At 41.5% G+C, this 22,576-nt stretch overlaps 1 protein-coding gene across 1 annotated transcript; it reads right to left on the reverse strand.

Moving 5' to 3' along the window:
* Positions 1–1,312: 1,312 nt before the first annotated feature.
* On the reverse strand, positions 1,313–22,500 carry LOC149441265 (uncharacterized). The gene is made up of 5 exons (XM_089657530.1): positions 22,326–22,500; positions 19,107–19,214; positions 17,427–17,554; positions 11,790–12,175; positions 1,313–9,927 (listed from the first exon to the last, which is right to left on the reverse strand). The coding sequence occupies exons 2-5, from the start codon at positions 19,169–19,171 to the stop codon at positions 9,808–9,810; spliced, it is 699 nt and encodes a 232-aa protein (XP_089513656.1). The 5' UTR covers positions 19,172–19,214; positions 22,326–22,500; the 3' UTR covers positions 1,313–9,807.
* Positions 22,501–22,576: the final 76 nt, after the last annotated feature.

The following is a 22,576-nucleotide window of genomic DNA, read 5'->3' on the forward strand; positions in this document are numbered from 1 at the left end:
CTTTCCTGAATATATAGGAGGCACTGTGATTAGAGAAAGGGGGGGGGGGCATGACTTCAAGTGACACTGTGATAGGGGGCTGTTGATGGGGGCAGTTGGTGATGGTATATTCTCCACTCTCTAATGTAAAGGGGCACTGATATAAAGAGGACTACACTGTAAAGGTGCACCACAATCAATACAGTGTTCCTTTACAGTGTAATCCCCTATATATCACAGTGCCCCTTTACATTACAGTCAGGAGAACAGACTCCTTGATTATCCCATCACCAACTGTCCCCGCGAATGCCAGACCCCTATTTCCCCCCCAGCTTCCCTGGAGAAATTAGTTGCTCAGTCTAAAATTCCTGAGCCTATTTTTTGTTCCAGTCTGGGTCTGCTCACAACTGAACTTTTAATATGTATGCTTTATCTCTGTGCTTTTGCTTACTTAATAACAATGCTCCAAACTTCCAGTCTTCAGTTCCAGCTTTCTAGCACCTGTACTCTTCCAGACCTCATTCTAACTTCCATGGGCACTGAGATGGAAGTTGTGTGACAATCGTTGTCATCTCAGGTTCCTCATATTCACAAGAGAGTGGTCCTGAATTTGGCACTAAATGATGCTCATAAACGATGCGTGAGCAGTGATTAGTGTTGCAGCACTGTGAACCCAGACCAGCATGCTGATGCACTCCAAGATGGTAGGTCCGTGACAGCCTGGGCTCAGAGGAAGGGGTTGAAGGACTTGGCTGTCATTTCCTGAGGTGGGTGGTGATGAGTGGTAGAGGAAGATGCATACTGCAAATAATTTTTTTTAATACAAAGAAGGTATATTTTAAATTGATGCCCATTATTACATACAGGAAAATGCATATGATGTTAAAGTAGAAGCCCAGTCAAATCTAAACTTAAACCTACCTCCACCCCTATTCTAAGTCCTAGACCTCTACTAGCTAGCCTGTAGAGGAAAGATTTGTATACTTATCTAATCCCTGGGTCCAGTCATGTGATCTCCCAGTAGCCAGCGTCCATGAAGGGAAGAGATCGTTGACAATGGCGGTCATGCTTTTGTGGTGACGTCCCCCATAGGCTTACTGTGGGGCATATGTTGTTGGCTGTCCCTCTTCTACCCTGAAGCCAGCGCTGGGAGCCAATCATGTGACAGAACTGCCCAGGGAATAGGCAAGTATAAACATCTTTCCTCTACAGACTAAATAGCATAGGACTTAGAATGGGGGTGGGAGCAGGTTTAAGTTTAGATTTTAGGTTTTGACTGAACTTCCACTTTAAGTGCTGTGAGGATGTTTCATAAATTAATGAAGACAACATATATATTTAAAGTTTTATTAAATAATACAAAAATAAATCTGCAAAAAGTTGTATAAACGTAAAGTACAGTCATTCCCGCCAACTGACGTAATTGTTGATGTAGAAGATCAATTAAATAAAGACGCCACAAATGTTCTCTTTACTCATTGGTGCTCACATCCAGCATATTCCTCCAGGAAACTGGGGAAAAGGGAAAGAAGCAGCAAGACAGTGGACTCAGGGGGTGACTGTGAGCTGCACTAGAGTCAGATCATAGATGATGCCTGTCCATGCTTCATGATGATCTCAACACCAAGCAAAATCCGTTACAGACAAAAATATAAAATCCATGATCTCAATATCAAGAAAAATCTGTTACATACAAAGATATAAAATCCATGGTGGTCTCAACATCAAGCAAAATCTGTTACAATGATATAAAAGGCAGTGAAACATCTGCAGGATGTGATGGTGCTTTAGTATCCAACTGCATTCATTCCCAGTACCCAGAGTCACAACCACACTCTCCATGTTTGACAGTTGCATTTTCCATTAAAATCAAGAGGAAAAAAAGAAAAAATCAATCTCTCTCTCTCTCTCTCTCTCTCCATTATAATACATTATTCACAGAGCATTTTATACAGGATAGCCCACCACAATGGACTCCCAAGACTATGCATGTGAGATAGTTACAAAGAATCGTAATTATGATCTGACAATAGAACATGAAGCAAAAACTGATAACATCCACATTTATCATAGGATAGGTTATCTATAATACTTTTTTTTCTTTTTTTCTTTTTTAAATTCCCAGCACATGGTATAACAAACACCAAATCAAAATGTTTTAGTCTCTTGAAAACATTCAAGATTTACATTTCCATACAATAGGTAAAAAGACCTAAAAACAGGAGCTAAATAATTTTGCATTAGGCAAAACTGTTATTATGCAGATTTATCACACATAGAAGTAGAATTCATTTTTTTTTCTTTTTTTTATATTCTTGTTATGTGAATAGAACTACTAAAAAAGTTAATATTTTCAGCTTCTTCAACAAGATCAAACTTCCAGGTGTACATCTTCATGTAACATATTCAAAAGGTGCAAGTATTTTAGGAGCATAGAAGGGTAGCGGTAGAAAAGGACTGAAAGGTCCATCGAGTTCGCCCCCCCCACCCCTTTTTTTTATTCTTTATATACATTTTACTGTCATTTTTTCTGTACAAAAAGATTTGAGTTTTCAGTTTCTGTCCTGTAGTCTTTGTACACTTTACAACTGTGCAACATTTTGTTTTTTTTACAGCGCTGGAAAAATAATGGACCCCTTAAATGATGGCCCCTGTACAGATATACATATAATACCCTCATTGTCTATGATGTTGAGACTAATCAAACATTTTAACTATAGATTTTGAAATGTAAAAATATCTAAACGCAAGAAATTTTACATATTGCTGCTTAACAGTCCTTACCCCTGGTTCACACCAATGCAATTTGTCATGCGAGTCGCACCCCATTTTCAGCAATGAAACCAGATCGTTGCAACTCTGAAAAACATTCTTGCACTACTTTCTGTGATTTAATTGCGACTTGCATTGACTTCTGTTAAATGAAGTTGCAATGAAATCGAACATCCATTTCACATTGATCTGTGGTTTTGAAATCGTGCTGAAGTAGTGCAAATTCAAAGCCTCACTAATGTGAACCAGGGCTTAGATGTGGTGACTGCATTTTTTTTTAAGGCTGTAAACATTTTCTGTAGATGGGAATACTTGGTGATCCTACCAATGTCCTTTACTCGGTGATCCTACCAGTGTCGCTGTTACTTCCTGTGAAATCTCAAACAATGTTATCAGCTGTATCGGTATTCTGTGGACTACAGAACCCCCCAACCCATGTTATGGACATGAGAAGGAATATTTGTGGTCCAAATGCAGAGCAAGCAGCAAAGAGTGAAAACACTGCTCTTCCAAACTGTATGGTGAGTGAAAGTTGTCACCATAGTAAAGGAATTTTGCTACTGGCAGGATCACCAGGTAAAAATAAAGAAAAAAAAACCTGAAAAAAGAAAAACAAACTCATCTAACAGAGCTAAAGACCGATATGCTGCAATATATTTTTTTTCTTGGGTTTAGATACAGCTTATCGCTTTAAAAGTAAACATTTTTTGTGCAAATTCTGATGTTTTATGTAACTCCAGCAAGTGATAATTGAGTGTAGCAGGAGGAGAAATATCAGTAAACAAAATCTTGGCACTGCGATTCCGTAAAACTGGATCATTTTATGTCAAAATACCAAACAGAGTCCCTTCAGCCTCGTTCAAGAAGGCAGAAGTATACAAATTCTGCTAGCTCTACTCAAAAGCAGTGTTGGCTGGAGATACCTTTTGAAGACGTCTTCCACTTTCAGACAGAAAGTGGAAGTGGAAACCAGTCCCCATACCTTTCTGCTACTTGCCCGTGGGAGTCTCTCCACTCACAATACCTACTCTCCCTCCCCATTCTATATAGTGCAGTAGAGCAGCTCCAAGACCACTCAATTTTCTTGGGTGATGCAGCGTAGCTTCAGAAACCAATCATGTTGGGTTTCCATGGCACAGCTGCATTGCACTGTTGAAAAGGGAGCCATTTCTCACGATTTTACCCTCGAAGTTAATTGATGTCAATTCCCTGATTAGCGGCAGGAGGTAAGAGGAAGGAGTTTTCCACTTTTTGTCTGGAAGTAAAAAACGTACAAAAAAAAAAAAAAAACAAGGTCCTTCAGGAAAAGACTCTTCTACTCACAGGAGGCTCCAAAAAGATCAGGGCCTATTCACAGGTATATGTTTTTCATTGAAATCTATAGAAACCTATCGAAACACATGAATGCATGCTTTAGGTTGCACACCAGCTTGCATCATGATGCGCATCAACCCATTACACCATTCATCAATATGCACATGATGACGTTATATAAAAAAAGTGCATTGGAAGGACAACCTTAATGCTCCTAGATTGTAAGCTCGAAAGATCAGGGCCCTTGACCCCCTCGTGTATTGTATTGTTACTGTCTTGTCTCATGTTCTGTCCCCCACTATAATGTACAGCGCTTAGCAAACCTTTTAGCGCTATATAAATACTATATAATAATAATTTTGATGAGTTTCCTTTGATTTCACTGAAGAGCGCATTGGTGTGACTACACCCTAACAACTCTAAGGTTCTTCGGCAACAGGGCTGCCTCAAGCGCCTGACTCAAAAATCAGTTGGACGGTCTCGTGTACCATGACAAATTTCTGAACGGTGTTTAAAAACTCCCTGGAGTAGAAAAAAATGGATGTTTTTCCTGGAGAACCTAATAATTTTTCAAAAAATAAATTTTCTTTTTGAACTTTTTTTTTGCATCTTTGTTTCTTTTTCATTTCAACGTAAAATAATAAATTAAAACAAAAAAGCAAAAGCAAAAAAAAAAAAAAACCTTAAGCAGTTGTCCACTACTTTCAGTCAAATGCTGTTCTATGATGCGACGGCTGAGGATGAGTGCACTTTGGGCTTGTTCACACCAAACATGTGGTGCTGTGTTTTTCTGCACACCACCGTACATGTATGGTGTAAACAAGGCAGGTAGAAAACAATTGTTTTGTCCAGGGCGTCCCTAGGCAGGTGCGGGGGGGGGTGCACGCTGCACCGGGTGACACGTATCGCACAGGGTGACACCGGACCCTCTCCACGAAAAAGGTAAGTTTCAAAGCAAGCCGACGATCCCAGCAGGATGGATCGGATCTGTGGATTGAGCAAAATGGATCGGAGTCCAATCCATTATCCTCCCCAATCCGCAGATCCGATCCATCCTGCAGGGATCGTCGTCTTGCAACCTATACGGGGTTAACTGATCTCTCCACGAAAAGGTAAGTTTTAGACCAAGCCGACGATCCCCGCAGGATGGATTGGATCTGCGGATTGAGCAAAATGGATCGGAGTCCGATCCATTATCCTCCCCAATCCGCAGATCCGATCCATCCTGCAGGGATCGTCGTCTTGCAACCTATACGGGGTTAACTGATCTCTCCACGAAAAGGTAAGTTTTAGACCAAGCCGACGATCCCCGCAGGATGGATCGGATCTGCGGATTGAGCAAAATGGATCGGAGTCCGATCCATTATCCTCCCCAATCCGCAGATCCGATCCATCTTGCAGGATCGTCGTCTTGCAACCGAAACGGGGTTAACTGATCTCTCTACGAAAAGGTAAGTTTCAAAGCAAGCCGACGATCCCCGCAGGATGGATCGGATCTGCAGATTGAGAATAATGGATCGGAGTCATCCTGCGGGGATCGTCGGAGGGGGTGTCACCAAGTGTTCTGGCACTAGTTGAAACCAACCCTAGGGACGTTCCTGGTTTTGTCTACATACATCATGTGGTGGTGTGATGAAAACCGCAGCTCAATAGACATGGTGTGAATAAGGCTGGTTATACATTATACAATTTTCCTTTAGATTGACCAAAATCAAATAATAGGAGGACAAACCTAAACACTTCAAAATATATGCAATCAGGCAGGTCCTTGCACTACATAATTGAAGGTAAATCTAAAGGAAATTGAATATGAAAAGCCCTATAAGACAAAGTCCATGTCTCCTTTTTGTCCCGTTGCCTGACCTAACCTGACCCACCTTCACCTTTCAGATGCAGTCACTTTACATCCTGGCTTTGCTGGGCACTGAATAAGTAGGCATCTGTGTAGGGGAGGGTGGGTTAAGATAGGTCAGGACAAAGGGTCAAAAAAGGTAAGTGCACTTATCCTTTAAAAGATTGCTGTTGGGATTACATTTTTATTGCCTGTATTTGTCAGCCAATCACGCGCTGAACTCTTCATAGCATAGGATCCTCGCACTTTTCAACGGCAAAGCAGCAGCTGGAATTCAACTGAAGAAGAGTGGACAACCCCTTAAGAGGACAACTCCAAGACAGAAAGGTCTTTAGCTTGGACTGAGATGACCTAGCCCCCGTCCGTAGTGGTTCACCTGCAGGCTCAGGTCCCAGTATGACTCCAAACTGGCTTTGCAGCAAGGCACAGGTAACTCTTAATTGGCTGTAGCTTTAAGCATTGGGAGACCAAAACTCTGCAGGCGTAGTAGGTCTGTGGATAGGGAGCGTCACATTTCACCAACTCCAATCTAGAGACCTTTCATTCTTGGAGGTGAAGGTTGTTCTCAATCTTATCTTTCATTTTTGGCATGTGTGGCCTGTGGTTGGGAAGCGCATCCCATTGCGCTGTAACTGTATGACAACAGTATGGAATCCTGCATGTACACAAAAACAAAAACTATCCAGATGGCTTGCTAATAATCTCATTGGCATCTGCCAATGTGCCTAACAGGTCCTAATGAAGCAGGATAAGCCCATTGGTGGAAGACATTGACTTCAAGAGCATGCAATCTAGGTAAATGTCTCATTCCAAACTACAACCACAAATCACAACGCCTGTTATCTTAAGGATCAGTCCAATTAAAATGGTTATTTGAATCACCCAGGAGCTTATTTCACCTCTTCATAGCTCAAGTCTTTTCAGTTGTGTTCCCAGCTCCATCCACCTGCCTTGGCTAGTATAACATCACTCTCACTGTTGTGTTTTATCATTTTTCATTTGTATAACAGGAAGAAGTGACGTTGCATGTAATGAGAACAGAATTCAGGTGGGGGAATGTTGGTGAATGGATCCATGAGCGATACAAGATGAGTGATTCAGACAACCAGGGTGACACTATAATGTAAATATCAGTTTTAGGTGGACTGACCTTATAGGGCTCAGTCACATGGTTTGTTTTCCCCATGTGTGACCTATATTGTTCAATATGAGGATATTTAGTATTTTTTTATAATTTTTCATTACATTCCAACAAGCATTTGGGCAGAAGATGTGCACAGTATTTATCAGATAGAGGCCTGTCCAGTAAAGTATTCGACAGGGACCACTATTCAAAAATTCAACTTTCATCCTCAGTCTGGACCAGAACACAAAGGGAAAACTCATCCAGTGACTGAACCCACCTACAGTACTGCACTGAAATATCAACACAGTGCTATTCATAGACGACCAACGACTGGTCCATCTTACTCCCCACATCACAGGGGATGAAATTGTTTTTGTTAAAGTTGTGTCAAACAACTTTAAAGGTTTCAGCAACATGAAAAGTTACATGAAAGTCTACATGATAGTTGTAGGAAAAGGTACAAAAGTAATGATGGTGTGCAGATGGCAGTACCATTGGGCCAACAACAGTTATCTCAATGTGGTACTTATTGGTTACTGCACTATGTACATCATTAGACAGTAGTATTGGTCACATTCAACTGGGATTGCTCTGTGATGTTGAAGACATTCCCTGGCACTTCCAATCCATTTGTTAATTTTTTGAAGTGGCTTGGAGAAGTTACGAAATGCCTTCAACTTTACAGAACAAGTCCAGTTGAATGTGACCAACTACTACCAGCTATACCTTGACCTGGATAAAGGAGGACTTTAACAGCGATAAGTACATCAATATTGATTTCTGCACTAAATCAGTGATTAGTCTAAAAATTGACCCAAGTTTATCTGCTTTCCAAACAGTTGCCATCTGCTGATGGGATGTAGACATCATGCTTCATTGGTTCTTTGTGCTGCATGATGTCTGCATCCCAGCAGCAGATGGCAACTGGTATAAAAACAATTCATCTGGGCGTGCTTACAATTATAGAGAATCTCCAGAAAAACATGATCTGTAGATCCAGGTAGGAGAATGTGATGATGTGCCTCCACTATGGAGCTGTCCATCTCCCAAGGACTGATACTTGGAGCATGTGAATTGGACTTCAGCCCCGTAGATGTCTGAGGATTTCAACAAGGTGTGTCCATGCAAGGGCTGCACCCATACAAGTGGAGCTGCGCATCCTCCAAGTTCTGGTTCCTGGCACACATGTACCCCCCCTGCTCTACACTGTGACTGTGCAGGGGATGCACCCATACATGGAACCAGTGCTCCTAAATCTGACATCTCTGTAGCAGAGGCAAATGTCATTTACATTACTACACTCCTTACTACTGATCCAAAGATCAGGACTATCTGGAGAAGCCCTTTAGAAGGAGATTGGAAACCAATCCCAAAAAATTTCTTCTGCAGTGATGAGCTCTTTACAAGGGATGTGTTCACCTTTGCTACACAGTACATTCAGAAAGTCAGTCCCTGAATTCCCAGGCCCATTTATCAGCTTTGCATTAGATACAACAGGCTGCAGTCACAAGCACCTGGGCCTGCACTACTCCTGACCATGGTGGCTTCTACTAAGGATGCTGTTATTGGACATGATTCAGTCTGATCTATCAGATGCTTCTGCAATACATGGCATTTGTTTTGAGCTCTTAAAAGTGGAAATATGAACAAAGCATATCCCTCTATAGTGTGTGCGTGTCTCAATTATTAGCACTAAGTGTTATTTCTGTCTGCTGCTTCATTCCTCTGCTATCAGCAGGAATCACTTCTGACAAGTTTTCTTGACACCAAAAGAAAAATGGTGACAGGGGAGGGACCTCCAGCAGAATGACAACCTCAGCTCTATTCCTGTGAGCTGTATGTAGGGTGCGTGTTCCTTTCCTCCAATCAGCTGTCAGAGCTCTCCTCACTGAGCTCTGCAGTGTGTAATTTCAGCTCTCCGCCCCATGCTTTTCGAACTCTGAGACAAGCTTTAGAAATTCTGGATTTTGAATGGTGGTAGAGAAGAGTACACTGAAGATAAACAGGTACAACTTATGTAGGAGGATTTGTTTCATCTCTGTGTATCACCTGAGGCCGGTCACTTCACTGGGTATATCTAAGGGTTTACCACCACTTTAACTTATTTAGACAGCTCTCAGAGAGAAATTGGCCAGTCAGACGTGCACATAAGGGTGAGAAATTATTTAAGCCCCAACGTTTTGGATTCTCAGCTTGTGTTTCCTGCACCCCAAGCTGTGCTTGCTGGTCCTGAATTGCCTGGATTACCTATTTTTTGTAATGGCTCAGTAATTATCCCCTTTTCAGATCTGTAAATTGTAACCCAACTCAAAGTATTTAGCAGCCTCTTCATATGGAGCGGGTGACCATGACTGACCAGGACTGTGTAGAAAAGAGCTTGAGTTTTGCCAATACAGGCCTGGACATTGTCTACACCATAAAAAGGTAAGAGCCTACAGATGTGCATTCACATTTGACATTTTCCAGGAAACTCATGTTAAAGCATCAAAAGACATCAGCAATTCCCAATACTAGGGATGGTTTCTCCAAAGATGATTCCAGAAGACATTTCTGAAAAAGATAATATACGGCAAGATTCTGATTAGCCAACTCTACAGAGTTTACCAGAAAGCCTGGAACAGGTGGGCCGGTCTCCTAAACTTCTTTATAGTGGATAGGATGACCCTGGAGTACAGGATTCTGGTAACCATTAGCTGAATAGAACAATCAACATTATTCTGTCTATGGCTATCAAAGCTCTTTTGAGTTCTTGTCTGGTTACCAGTTATACCTTAAGCTGCAACTTCAAGAACCTGGTAAAGTTATTTGCTTTACTGTTAATGAATTCATCAGTCTTCTGTATTAGTCTCTGGATTTCTTCATCTTCCTGAGAGTCTTCCTCTTCCTGTAAGGGGACAAAATACAGTTGATCTGTCACTTTAATGTGTATGCATGGGACAAAAAAAAAAAAAGGACATTTCTGCACTGTATGCACATTTCCTGTATTTTATCCCACTAAAATCTCTGTAAATCAGGGTTTCGCAACCAGGGTTCCTCCAGAGGTTCCTTGGGCAATTTCTGCCTCTCATGTAAGTTCACGACACCATTGATCTTTTTTAATTCTCTCCAATGGCCACAACTGTAAGGAGTATTCTTCCCACTGGCCACCACACTAATGTATCATGAGTTGTAGATATAGTAACTTTTAGCAGGGGTTCCCTGAGACCAGAAAGTTATTTCAAGGGTTCCTCTGTGTTAAAAAGTTTTGGAATGGCTGCTGTAAATACAAAAAAAACCCCTTGATAATCCTGCTGAAAATCCAGCTCCTAATTTCCTCTTATTGGCTTCATCACTGCCTCTGTGGCACCCCAACCAGCTTCCTTTGATGATGTCACAAGAAGTAATACAAATGGTTACTCACTACAGGAACCAAAGTAGAAGAAATTAAATAAATGCTAGGCCATGATCTAAAAAGGGGAGATAAGGGCTTGGCAGGAAATGTTGGCCATGTCAGGAGATCACCTTAAAGTGAATCTGTGTTAAAAACAGAGGGATATTTACTAAAAGTGGAGCACTCAGAATCTGTACATGATAGCCAATCAGCTTCTAAATTCAGCTTGTTCAATTATGCTTTGACAATAAAACCTGGAAGCGGATTGGTTTCTATGCAGAGCTGCACCAGATTTTGCACCATGCAGTATTAGTAAATACCCCCCACAGTGTTTTCTAGATGACAAAGTAACGATGCCATGACCATCTGTTTAGCCATGAGAGGGATGCATGCAAAAGCCACAAATGGTTTAATAGCAATGCTGCACTCCTCTTGAAAATGCGGGTTTCCTGGCACTCTCTTCCCCCTAAACGGTTAAACATTTTCTAGGAAACCTCTGTGAATGTTCTTACAGTGAACCTGTAGCCAGGCTATGAACATTCAACTCTTTATAGATTCTTAACAAGCTTTAAAGCATGCCCTCACTAATCTCTGTAGCTGCAGGAACAATGGAACATTTAATCCTCACTGTTCACTGCAGAAACACTGACGTTCTTCAAGTCATTTTTTCAGCAACTCAAGTTTCCATCCCAGTATTGACCCAGCAGCTCTGCACTCTCCTACCAACTGTGACTTAACAGCTCAGCTCATTGCGATACTCACCCCTTCAGTAGAGACTCAGGAGCCAGAAGTTCAGCTTCCCCTGGCATCCATTCCCCAGCAGCTCAGCATCCTCTTTCAGCAGTGACCCAGTAGCTCAGCTACCCCCATCCCAACATGACCCAGCAGCTCAGCTTCCCATGATTTTTCTACCAGCAGCTCAGCTCCTCCTGCTTCTCCCTCCCAGGAGTGACCCAGCAGCTCTGCTCCTCCTGTTTCTCCCTCCCAAGAGTGACCCAGCAGCTCAGTTTCCGATGATTTTACTCCCATCAGGTCAGCCCCTCCCTGCTTCTCCCTCCCAGCAGTGGCATAGCTTCCCCTTCCAGCAATTACCCTGTAGCCTTTCAATCTGTAATGTAAACAAAGAGCACATGATCTCAGAGGGCAGAACAAAAACAGATGCACTGCTGAAAAAGCAAACTTTAATACTGTCAGTGCTTCAACTGTGAATCTTGAGGATGACCTGCTCCGCAGTAACTGGATCTAAAGGGGTCAGTGAGGGCATATTTCAAAGCTCATTTACCGCTTGTTAAGAATCAGTACATATTTACAACATATCTGTGGCCAGGTTATAGAATCTTGAGAGCAGCAGACAGTATGAACATATTATACTATACCTCATCGCTGCGGTCATCTGGGTAGTCATAGCTTATGTCAGTATTAAAGCCTTTTTGTAGAAGCTCTTCTAGACTGCTGGCAAATACATAAAGCACTTCATCTTCATAGCCAAACACATGCCCATCTTCTCCCATAAGAACTATCCACTGTGGGAATGTAGGCATGCCTTCTGAGCTCTCCAGGATGCCAAGGACTTCCATTTTGGTTGGTTCAGGAAGGTAAACCTCTCCCCAAACCTCAAGCTTATACTGCTCGCCGGAGTACACTGTGCCGTCCAGTCCACAGATACGTATGTACATATCACTCATGACTTCGTTGTCTGGTGGACGTATTATGGCACCTCGGTTTTCCATCACAAAGTCAGATACCAAGGAAAGATTGCCAGCTGCAGGTGGAGAATAGAAATACATGAATATTACGATTAGCAAGCAAAGTCCTGACAGTATCACAATACCTAAAGTACAATATGGGTAGTAACCCTTTTACTGACATAAAGGTAATGGCATAGAAACAAACTCATGACCGCAAGAACAGCTGTGTGTTTACTTTTTAAGAGCAGACTGCTGGCCATATTGTAGATCTGATCCAGTGGCTTTACAGCCACTTTATTACTTCTATGGTCCCCAGATTCCCCTGCTTCTCCTGAGAGCCTGAGACTGGAAAAAAAAAAAAAAGACAACAGGATGGGGAATGGGGAGAGATAGAGGAATACTCATTCCTCCATTTCTCTTGTGAAGAAGTGCTCAGCTGTGAGCATTTCGGTGTGCAGGTGACTGAAAACTCCATTTCGATCAGAGTAGCTTGATATTTCTATAAGGAGTACCCATCACTCAAATACTACTATCACATATGGATAATTATGAATATCATAGTTTGTTGCTGGCACCTGCAGTCATAATGGGGATTTACTAAAACTGGTGCAGCTGCGCAGAGTAACCAATCAGCTTCTAACTTCAGCTTGTTCAATTAAGCTTTGACAAAAAAGAAAATCTAGAAGCTGATTGGTTACTCTGCTCAGCTGCACCAGCTTCTGTGTGCACCAGATTTAGTAAATCTCTTCCACAGAGTCTTGACATATTTGATATCTATTTGCTCAACTTATTGTGTATATTATTGTTTATATTTTACAGAAAATTTGGGTATTTTATTGTATTTATGTGCACTAAAAAATAATTTTTTTACTGAAAATATACTGTAGATTTGTAAAAAATCTGTGCTAACAAAATAAATTTGCAATTGCCAGGTTTTTATTATGTGGTCCTTTTGCCATAAAGTGTAACCAAAAACTGATTTTTCAATTCAGGGTAGATGCTTAGAGGTGAGATAGCTGCACCTGAACTCCCAACTCTGTCCACCACACTAAATGGCGCCCCCAGCCCATATTTGCGACATCAACTGGCCATTAGTGGATCCGAAATTGGTGACAATGCTAAAGAACTGCTAAATAAGGGGTAGGCAGAGAACTCTCTGGGAGGTCCTGAACAGCAGTAAAGACCTGGCAGGGACAGATCTCTGCCACAACCCATCCACAATCCAAGGCAAAAAGGTAATTGAATGGTAAATATAATGCAGTTGAGGGGAATAGCAGATCATGCAGATGGTATACTTGGTTTTTTAAAGGATGAAGACTGTAGCGTATTTTTGAACCTGAAAACTAAAGGGCAACTCCAGTCGTGTCTAAGCGTACATCTTCATTGCATATTACCATGGCATTACTATGAGGCTAGGTTGAGCAAAATGCTGGATATCCAGCTGTTAACGCAAGAAAGCTGCAGAGATAAATTGACCGTCACCCGTCCCTTGCTTTAGAGTTGGTCTCTTAGTTTTTTAGCTTCCTCTGTTGTTCAGCTCCTCAGAACACAACAGACACCTCGACATCTTAACTCATCCTGCCCTCCTGACACTGCCATGGGAGCAGGTATGCACAAAGAAGCAGGGCTTAAACACAAGGATTAATTTTAAGATCCCAAAATACGATATAATCTTCACAAGTGCAGAACAGGGCAACGTCTTGCTTCCCCAGGAAGTATTTGGAAGTTAAATCACAACCACTGAATGAACAGATGTAATGCAAGGTAAACCATAGTGGGCATGAAATGGTAGCAGAACCTTCAAGTTTCAAAGATCAGGACAACAGGCTTGAGATACTAAAAATAGCGAAACCTTCAGGACTCTTGGCTTGTAGATCAGTCTGTTCGCTCTCTTCTCACCATCAAATCGGCAAAGGTTTTTCTCGGATCCTTGCTCTTTTTTTCCTGATGTTGGAAGTCTTGACTTTGAAGCTAGACTACTTCAAGGTTCCATCTGGAGGAGGTGTCCCAAAGTCACAAACACATCCTAGAATTGCTAAAAGTTACATATTGAATAGCTGATGCTCTAAATTTTCATCTGTTATGTTCAGTAAGGAAATGTTAAGTCCTTTCAAGACACCAGCATGTAAGTAGGTTTACTTCATATGGTAATACTGAATAATGGAACAACCTCTCTTTAATGGTCAGGAGAACTCCTCGTGTATCTACTGTTCAGTAAACGGTCATTCAGTCTTTACATTTAAGGAGAAACTCTTGGATGGGTACTGAGGAGCACCTAGTACAAAAGTTCATATCACTTAAAGACCTTTTAGAAACATTAATTAAGAACAACAAATACAACCAACGTGTTTCGGAGGAAGGGCCTCACTTCTTCAGAGTTTGAGTAGTAGATGTTATTAGAATCACAATGGAATGCACTAGAGGACCTACATTAAGGCTATTGTCTTCTAACAGCACTGACAATGGACAGCTGGAGAGGTAGAGAGATAGAAGCAACCAAGGTCACCATACTTTCATCACAGATCAGCTTCTTTGAAGGAAGACGCACTTCACTGTATTATATTATATTCATCCGAGTCAATTCTCACTTCTGCCGGTTCAGTGCTATCACACACACACATCAGGCATTACTTTGAAAGAGCTCAAGGAGTGCCTCTGAAGGTGGTCCCAATAAGAGGGTCTTAACAGTGACCACATCAAAGGCTGTATCCACTCTTGCATTACTTCCAGATATTGGTACCTTCAAAGATAAGTGACATGAACGTCGCTGACTTCATGATGTGGATTGTTCAGTCAATGACCTGAACGTGTCTATTGGGATTCTTAAGAAGCTTGAGAATCATAGCTTGCAAAGTGTCCAAATCAACCTTATCAAAGGCAGCCGGCAATCAAGTCGCTTTAGGAGCGGGAAACATCGGAGCTGGAAACTAATACAGCCATCTTGTCATCCATGCATATGCAGTGCAAAAGGTGAAATGATATTCCGGGGATACCATGTATTCAGCTACTGGAGGCTTGCTATGACCCTTTGTTGATTCTACAAGCAACGGCAATTAAGTGACCCCTGCACAGTTTATATTTATGGTCCTAAACTAACCACATACATTTCAACCAGACTGACTACGCCAAGACAGAAGAATATAAAAGGTAACTATACTTTTAAATGGCTAAATCCAAACTGACTCCCGCCATACTAAATTTGCCATAAATCAGTGGATGAGTTGGTCCAAGCCAGACAGTGCTACATTCCTCTTCTCAGCTGGCTGTGCATGCGCAATCCATTCACCATAGGCCATAATGCAGAAGCGGTCTCCCAGTAGGCGTGTAGGGATGAGGCTTTTTCATTAGGATCCATACAGAAAAGAGGCCCTGCATGCTGAGGTATAGTCCATGGCTCACACACTGACTCATCAACGGATCCAAAATGAGTTGGTATAGCTTAATCGAGTTCTATAGTCACAGTGTATACTTTCATTTTATAACATCACCCTTGTAATAGCAATACAAACAATAGTTATTTTTGACAATCCAATATAAGATTACTTGAAAAAAATCAAATTTCATCTTGTGAGTGCTGCCTGTCAGCTGACATCTCTTTCCATAATTTCCTGGATTCCCTGCATGCTTTGCAGCTTCTACTCTGCTGTTCACTTTCAATTTCCAAGGACTACATAGCCCATGGTACCTTGCTATCTGCAAGAATTGATTGCTGTACCGACTCCGCCTCCTGAAACTCATTCTCTGTAGATCAGAAGGCAGGCTCTGTGAAATGTATGACACAGCAGTGCCACCCACAGGACATAGTGAATATGTTGCAGAATTCAAGGAAGTAAATGTGTGGGGTTTTTCAATCTCTGTACAATCGCTTTTAGATTTACTAAAACTATATAATATAATGACACACCTAAACCATCCATTTAATTTATATCCAATCAGGCAGGTTCTTACACTACATACTTGATGTTAGATCTAAAGGAGGTTGTGCAATCAGATTGTATAGTGTGTGGTTGGCTTAACCACTTGACGCCAAATCACGTACATGTATGTCATTTGGCATTAAGTGGTTGTAGGCATCATCCCAGTTTCGTTTTTTTATCCAGCAGCTGGATTTTATGTAAAAGTCATCCTAACAGCCACTCAGTGTCCTCCATCCCTCTCTGCCAATCCCTCCACTGGCCTTCACTCGGTGTCCTCCACCCCTCTCTGCCAATCCCTCCACTGCCCTCCACTCAGTGTCCTCCACCCCTCTCTGCCAATCCCTCCACTGCCCTCCACTCAGTGTCCTCCACCCCTCTCTGCCAATCCCTCCACTGGCCTCCACTCAGTGTCCTCCACCCCTCTCTGCCAATTCCTCCACTGGCCTCCACTCAGTGTCCTCCACCCCTCTCTGCCCATCCCTCCAGTGGCCTCCACTCAGTGTCCTCCACCCCTCTCTGCCCATCCCTCCACTGACCTCCACTCAGTGTCCTCCATCCCTCTCTGCCAATCCCTCCACTGACCTCCACTCAGTGTCCTCCATCCCTCTCTGCCCATCCCTCCACTGACCTCCACTCAGTGTCCTCCATCCCTCTCTGCCAATCCCTCCACTGGCCCCCACTCAGTGTCCTCCACCCCTCTCTGCCAATCCCTCCACTGGCCTCCACTCAGTATCCTCCACCCCTCTCTGCCAATCCCTCCACTGGCCTCCACTCAGTATCCTCCACCCCTCTCTGCCAATCCCTCTACTGGCCCCCACTCAGTGTCCTCCACCCCTCTCTGCCAATCCCTCCACTGGCTTCTCATTGCCCAATGGATAAAATTCAAAATATTAACAATAACATATAAAGCCATTTATAACTCTGCCCCAAATTACATCACCAATCTTGTCTCCAAATATCACCCAAACCATCCTCTCTGCTCCTCGCAAGACCTCCTGCTCTCTAGCTCTCTTGTCTCCTCCTCCTCCCATGCTCATCTCCAGGACTTCTCCAGAGCCTCCACCATCCTCTGGAACTCTCTACCACAATCTATCAGACTGTCGCCTACTCTGCTCACTTTTAGGCGATCTCTGAAAACCTCTCTCTTCAGGGAAGCCTATCCTGCCTTCAGATAATAATGGAATCTTCTACTCTTCCTACCAGTCCATCCCCCACAGTTACTACCTTTTGTACCACTAGCCCCTCCCTCTTAGATTGTAAGCTCCAAGGAGCAGGGCCCTCCTATCCCTCTTGTATTGAACTCTATTGTTGCTGTATTGTGTCCCTTTATATTGCAAACTGTTGGAGCCATATAAATCCTGTATAATAATAATAACCATCCCCCCTCCCCATCCACGACTTGACTTACGGTTATTTTTCAGATTGCAGCTGAGCACCCGGGCTTCACTGTTTCGGTCCTGATCCATGGGAGCAATCTTCATGGGAGAGTCTTGTAGCTTCATTTCCGTTTCAGTGTCCTTGGTATATCCGTTTTTCCTATTGTAGAAAACAAGACATTGATATTTTTAGTTATTTTTCCTCCAATGAAACCCCCAGAATAGGGATGGCCCAATCGTAAAAGCAGAACTTAGCCCTGTACACTTGGCTCCCCATGTACATTCTGGGCACACCTCGGTGCCGGGATGAATTAACTCTTGTGCGCATGCGTGGGAAATATGTTATGCCGGCCAATCAAGGTGGTCAAAGTCCCCACACCCAGAAAGAAAATGTAGACGCTGGCGAGGAAGCTCACAGACGTTGCATCACTGGAGAGGAGGAGTGTATTGGAGGGCTTTGTTCTGCTTTAAAGGAAAATGCTGCATTGCAACATGCAATACATTTTCTGTTGCTCCTACGACAAAGGGAAAACTCCCTAATGTGACACAGCATAGGATTTAGCCATTCCTTACCCTATACAAAATGGAATTTCAGATATACTTATAGTAGATACTTTAAAGTCCAACTCTGGGAAATGATAAAATCATCCCTTGCAGTGGGGCTGTGCCTGCACTGCAAAGTTTTATTGCTTGTTTAGGTCTACGGACATAGAAAAGCAAATGTATCCAAACATCCGCTCCTCCCTGCTGCTACGTTAATTCTTGCATTGTCATCAAGACCAATGCATGCTCCATAGCCCTGCACTGGATGTGGGGACACCAGGTCCATCACTGGAGTATGGGGGAGCGCCATCTGCTGAAGGAGCAGAGGATCAAGTAAGTAAAGGAGTTTCTCCCCTGGACAAAATCAGTTCACCTTTGCAGTGTGGTAGCAGCCCCAATGCAAAGGATAATCTGATACCTTCCCAGAGGTGGGTTTTAACTTTTATTTTTGGAGTGATGAAACCCTGAGCTTGGCCCTTATTAGCCAAGCAAATTACATCAGCTGTCCTATATAAACAGCTGCTGTCATTATTTTCGAAAAAAAAGTTTACAATAGAACGTATTGCTAAATGGTCAGACTGCAGTACCAGGTTTCACCTGTAGGGAAATTGTAATCTGAGGTCTGGCATCTAGTAAAATGAAGAATCTGTACTGCTAATGGCGGGTGACCACTCTGTGCTTCTACACAGAAGGGTAAGATACCACGTGTCAATTTGGCTCAAACCCCCCCCCTTTACAATGTATATAAATCTCAACAATAAACTTCTTTTCGCTTCCTTTTGCTCTCTTATATATACCTTTCAAAACATTTTGCTACAACAGTCGGAAAAAAATACCTGTTGATCCTGTCATAAGCGGATAACTTTCTGTGCTGTGTGTGGGTATTATCAAGAAATATTATCAACCCTGCCCAGTTCTCCCTTGTGAACTGCAGAACACCTCCCACATGTTATGTAGATAAGGGGAGAGGAGACATATAATGCAATTGTATTTCCAATCCTAGGGTGACAACTCTGCTCCTTCACATTCAGATTCAAAATATATCAATCCCAAAGGGAAATGACTCAATTAGATGCGGTACAGTGAGTGTTGTCACCCTAGAACAGGTAAAAAGGCACACAAACACAGCAGATCAGCAATGGCGTGCAGCTAGATCCTCTTATGCTCACATTGGTTTACACTCTTTGAAGTCGGCTAGATTTCCGGTGCTGGGACTCGTGTGGAAGGAAGGCATCACTGCTCCTTTAATAGAAGAGGAGGTGCTCCTGGAAAAATTCCTGCAAAAGTAAAACACAGTGAGGGGAACTCAATAAATCCTCTGTGCTACTTTTCCGGTAGCTTAAAAAATCCTGCGCCAGATTTAAAAAAAACTCCTGCTAGTAACTTTACCAAAACATGCAAAACAATCAGGTAGTTCCTAGTATGGCCTATTAAATTGTAAAAAATGGCCCGCAGTTCAGAGATAATGAAACTGAAGGTAATTAAAGCGGAGCTTCACCCAAAAGGGGAAGTTCCACTTTAAGGACTGCTCCCCCTGCTCCCCATTAAGTATGTACTGCTAGGGTGACAGTATGTTAAAAAAAAAAAAACACATAAATAATAATATAAAAAAATAAAATAAAAATGTAAAATTTTTTTGGAAAAATTGAGTACTGTCCGTGATATTTTTTTTATTTGCACTAACATACAATTTTGAGGACAAGCTTTCGGGGAATGTCCCCTTCTTCAGGTCCAAGCAGTACTATACAAATCACAATGTTTTAGCAGAATGTTAGAAGAGATGGGAAAAAAAAAAAAAGGCTAGAGATAAGGCAGAGGAAAAGCAAAGGGGGGGGGGGGGGTAAGACAACACTCACATCACAAGGGAAGTGCAGCTTGAGCTGATAGTCATAAAACTGTTGGATAATGATTGAGGAATCCCAGGTCCAAATTCAGGCTGTTATCTTGTGTCAAATAGAATTATCATTCTTAGTTCAAAAGTTTTTCTTTCCTGAATGGATTTGAAATTTCCTTTAAGAACTAAGAAATTGAGGTCTCCCATTGTGTAAAATTATAATTTTTGGTTATAAACTAATTTGGGTTATTTTTTTTTTTACTAAAAAGGTAACTGAATAAATTTTGGCCAAGATTTATGAAGAAAGATTATTTATTTGCAAAATTTTATAAGAAAAACACCTTTTTTCTACATTTTTGACTTTTTCATTTATATAGCAAAAAAAAAATAAAACTCCCAGTGGTGAATAAATACCACCAAAATAAAGTTTTATCTGTCTCAAAAAAATGCTAAAAATTCATATGGGTACAGTGTTGCATGACCGCGCAATTGTCATTCAAAGTGTGATAACGCTGAAAGCTGAAAATAGGCCTGGACAGGATGGAGGTGAAAGTGTCCGGACTTGGAGTGGTTAAATAATCTTTGGGCCTAGAACAGGCATTATAGAAGTGCAAAAAAAATAGAAGAAAACTACTGTAGAGGTGAAAGGGTTAAAAGCCTGCTGCAAGCTATTCAACCAGGCGAACGCACGTGATTCTTTTAAGAGTAGCATTTGGAAAAAGGGGATTTAATCCTAAATTTATAGTGAAAATCTTGCTGGTTTATTTGGTTCTAATCAGAGTTTGCAACAGGGGCTGTGGCCGACAATCCCATGCCATGTGTCACATACACAGAGGAGGGAGGGGGGGGGGGGTGACTCAGCTCAGCAGCCAAGGACACACAGGACAAACACAACTTGTTGCCATCAACACAATGCAGTTCCACTGCGGTCTGCTAGAGGGCGCACTGCACAACTTAATACTATGTCCCATAGAGCTTTCTGCGTGCATGTTTTTTTTTTTAAATTTGTCGCTGGAATATTTTTTTTCATAAAGTTATTAAAAAAAGAAAAAGAAAGTTGTAATCTCGCTCTATCAACGCTAAAAAAAAATACTTTTCTTCCAAATGTATTACTATGTCCCATAGAGCTTGCTGCGTGCATCCTTTTTGTGATTTGTCGGTGGAATTTTTTTTTTTACAAAGTTATTAAAAAAAGAAAAACAAAGTTGTATTCTCGCTCTATCAACGCTAAAAAAAAAAAAAAACTTTTCTTTCAAATTTATTTCTATGCCCCATAGAGCTTGCTGTGTGCGTCCTTTTTGGTCACTGGAATTTTTTTTTCCTAAAAAGTTATTAAAAAAAGAAAAACAAAGTTGTATTTTTGCTCCATCAATGCTAAAAAAACCCCCATTATTATGCCCCATAGAGCTTGCTGTGTGTCCTTTTTTTATTTGTTGCTGGTATTGTTTATTTTTTTTTTACAAAGTTATTAAAAAAAGAAAAACAAAGTTGTATTCTCGCTCTATCAACGCTAAAAAATCAAAAAAAACAAAAACCCTTTTCTTCCAAATGTATTACTATGCCCCATAGAGCTTGCTGTGTGCGTCCTTTTTTATTTGTTGCTGGAATTTTTTTTTTCTCTACGAAGTTATTAAAAAAAGAAAAACAAAGTTGTATTCTCAATCTATCAACGCTAAAAAAAAAATACTGTTCTTCCAAATGTATTACTATGCCCCATAGAGCTCGTTGTGTGCGTACTCTTTGTTAGTTGTCGCTGGAATCTTTTTTTTTTGTTTACAAAGTTACTAAAAAAAAGAAAAACAAAGTTGTATTCTCGCTCAACGCTGAAAAAAAAACAACTTTTCTTCCAAATGAAGAAAACTGCAGCAAGACACTTTAGCCTCAGTGAAACTAAACCTAAAAAGTATATACTTGCCACTTCCTCTTATGCCACTACCCCCTCCCTCCTAGATTGTAAATTCGAAAGAGCAGGGCCCTCGAACCCCTCGTATACTGTTTTGTTACTGTATTGTCTCATGTTCTGTCCCCCACTTCTCTGTACAGCGCTGAGCAAAATTTTTGGCGCTATATAAATACTGTATAATAATAATAATACTGTCTGTATATACAAAGTATGTACTGAATACTAAACATGTTTTTTGCCAATAACAGAAAGCAGTTCCACTGAGGTCTGCTAGAGGGCGCACAGCAAAATTCAACACTATGCCCCATAGGGCTTGCTATGTCAGTCAGTTCCTTCATTCTCCACTAGATGGCGTCCACATTATCTTTTTTTTTTTTTTTTTTTTTTTTTACAAAGTTTAAAAAAAACAACAAAATACAAAGTTTTAATCTCACTCTACCGACGTTACAGAAATACATATCTTCCAAATTAAACTGTAACTAAAACACTCAGTGAAGCGAACTAGAAGAGTACATTTTCTGATATAACAAAAATATATAAAAAATATATATCAATAGCTCACTCCATAGCTATGATCTGTTCTTGTGCTCCCAGTGTACTTAATCCTCAACCCACTGACTGCTAAATAAAGAGAAATAAATAATGACTTACCAGAAAGAAAGAAATCTTTTCAGGGATCTTTAAAGGGATGATAGCAGTGTACATATAAATGACATACCTGTCAGAACCAACACAGGTATGGCATTTATATGTATACTACCCTTCCCTTGTTGGAGACAAAGCTCCTGCCTGGTATAGATTTCCTGTGACTCTGAACTATAATCTCAAGATGGCGCCTAGAGAACTAACACACCCTGCCTGTGACCCTCCCATGGTGGGAAAACATCATGGCAGGGAGGGAG

The sequence above is a fragment of the Staurois parvus genome, unplaced genomic scaffold (assembly GCF_062004578.1).
Source record: "Staurois parvus isolate SC_StPar_1 unplaced genomic scaffold, SC_StPar_1.0 ptg001008l, whole genome shotgun sequence".
Lineage (NCBI taxonomy): Eukaryota > Metazoa > Chordata > Amphibia > Anura > Ranidae > Staurois > Staurois parvus.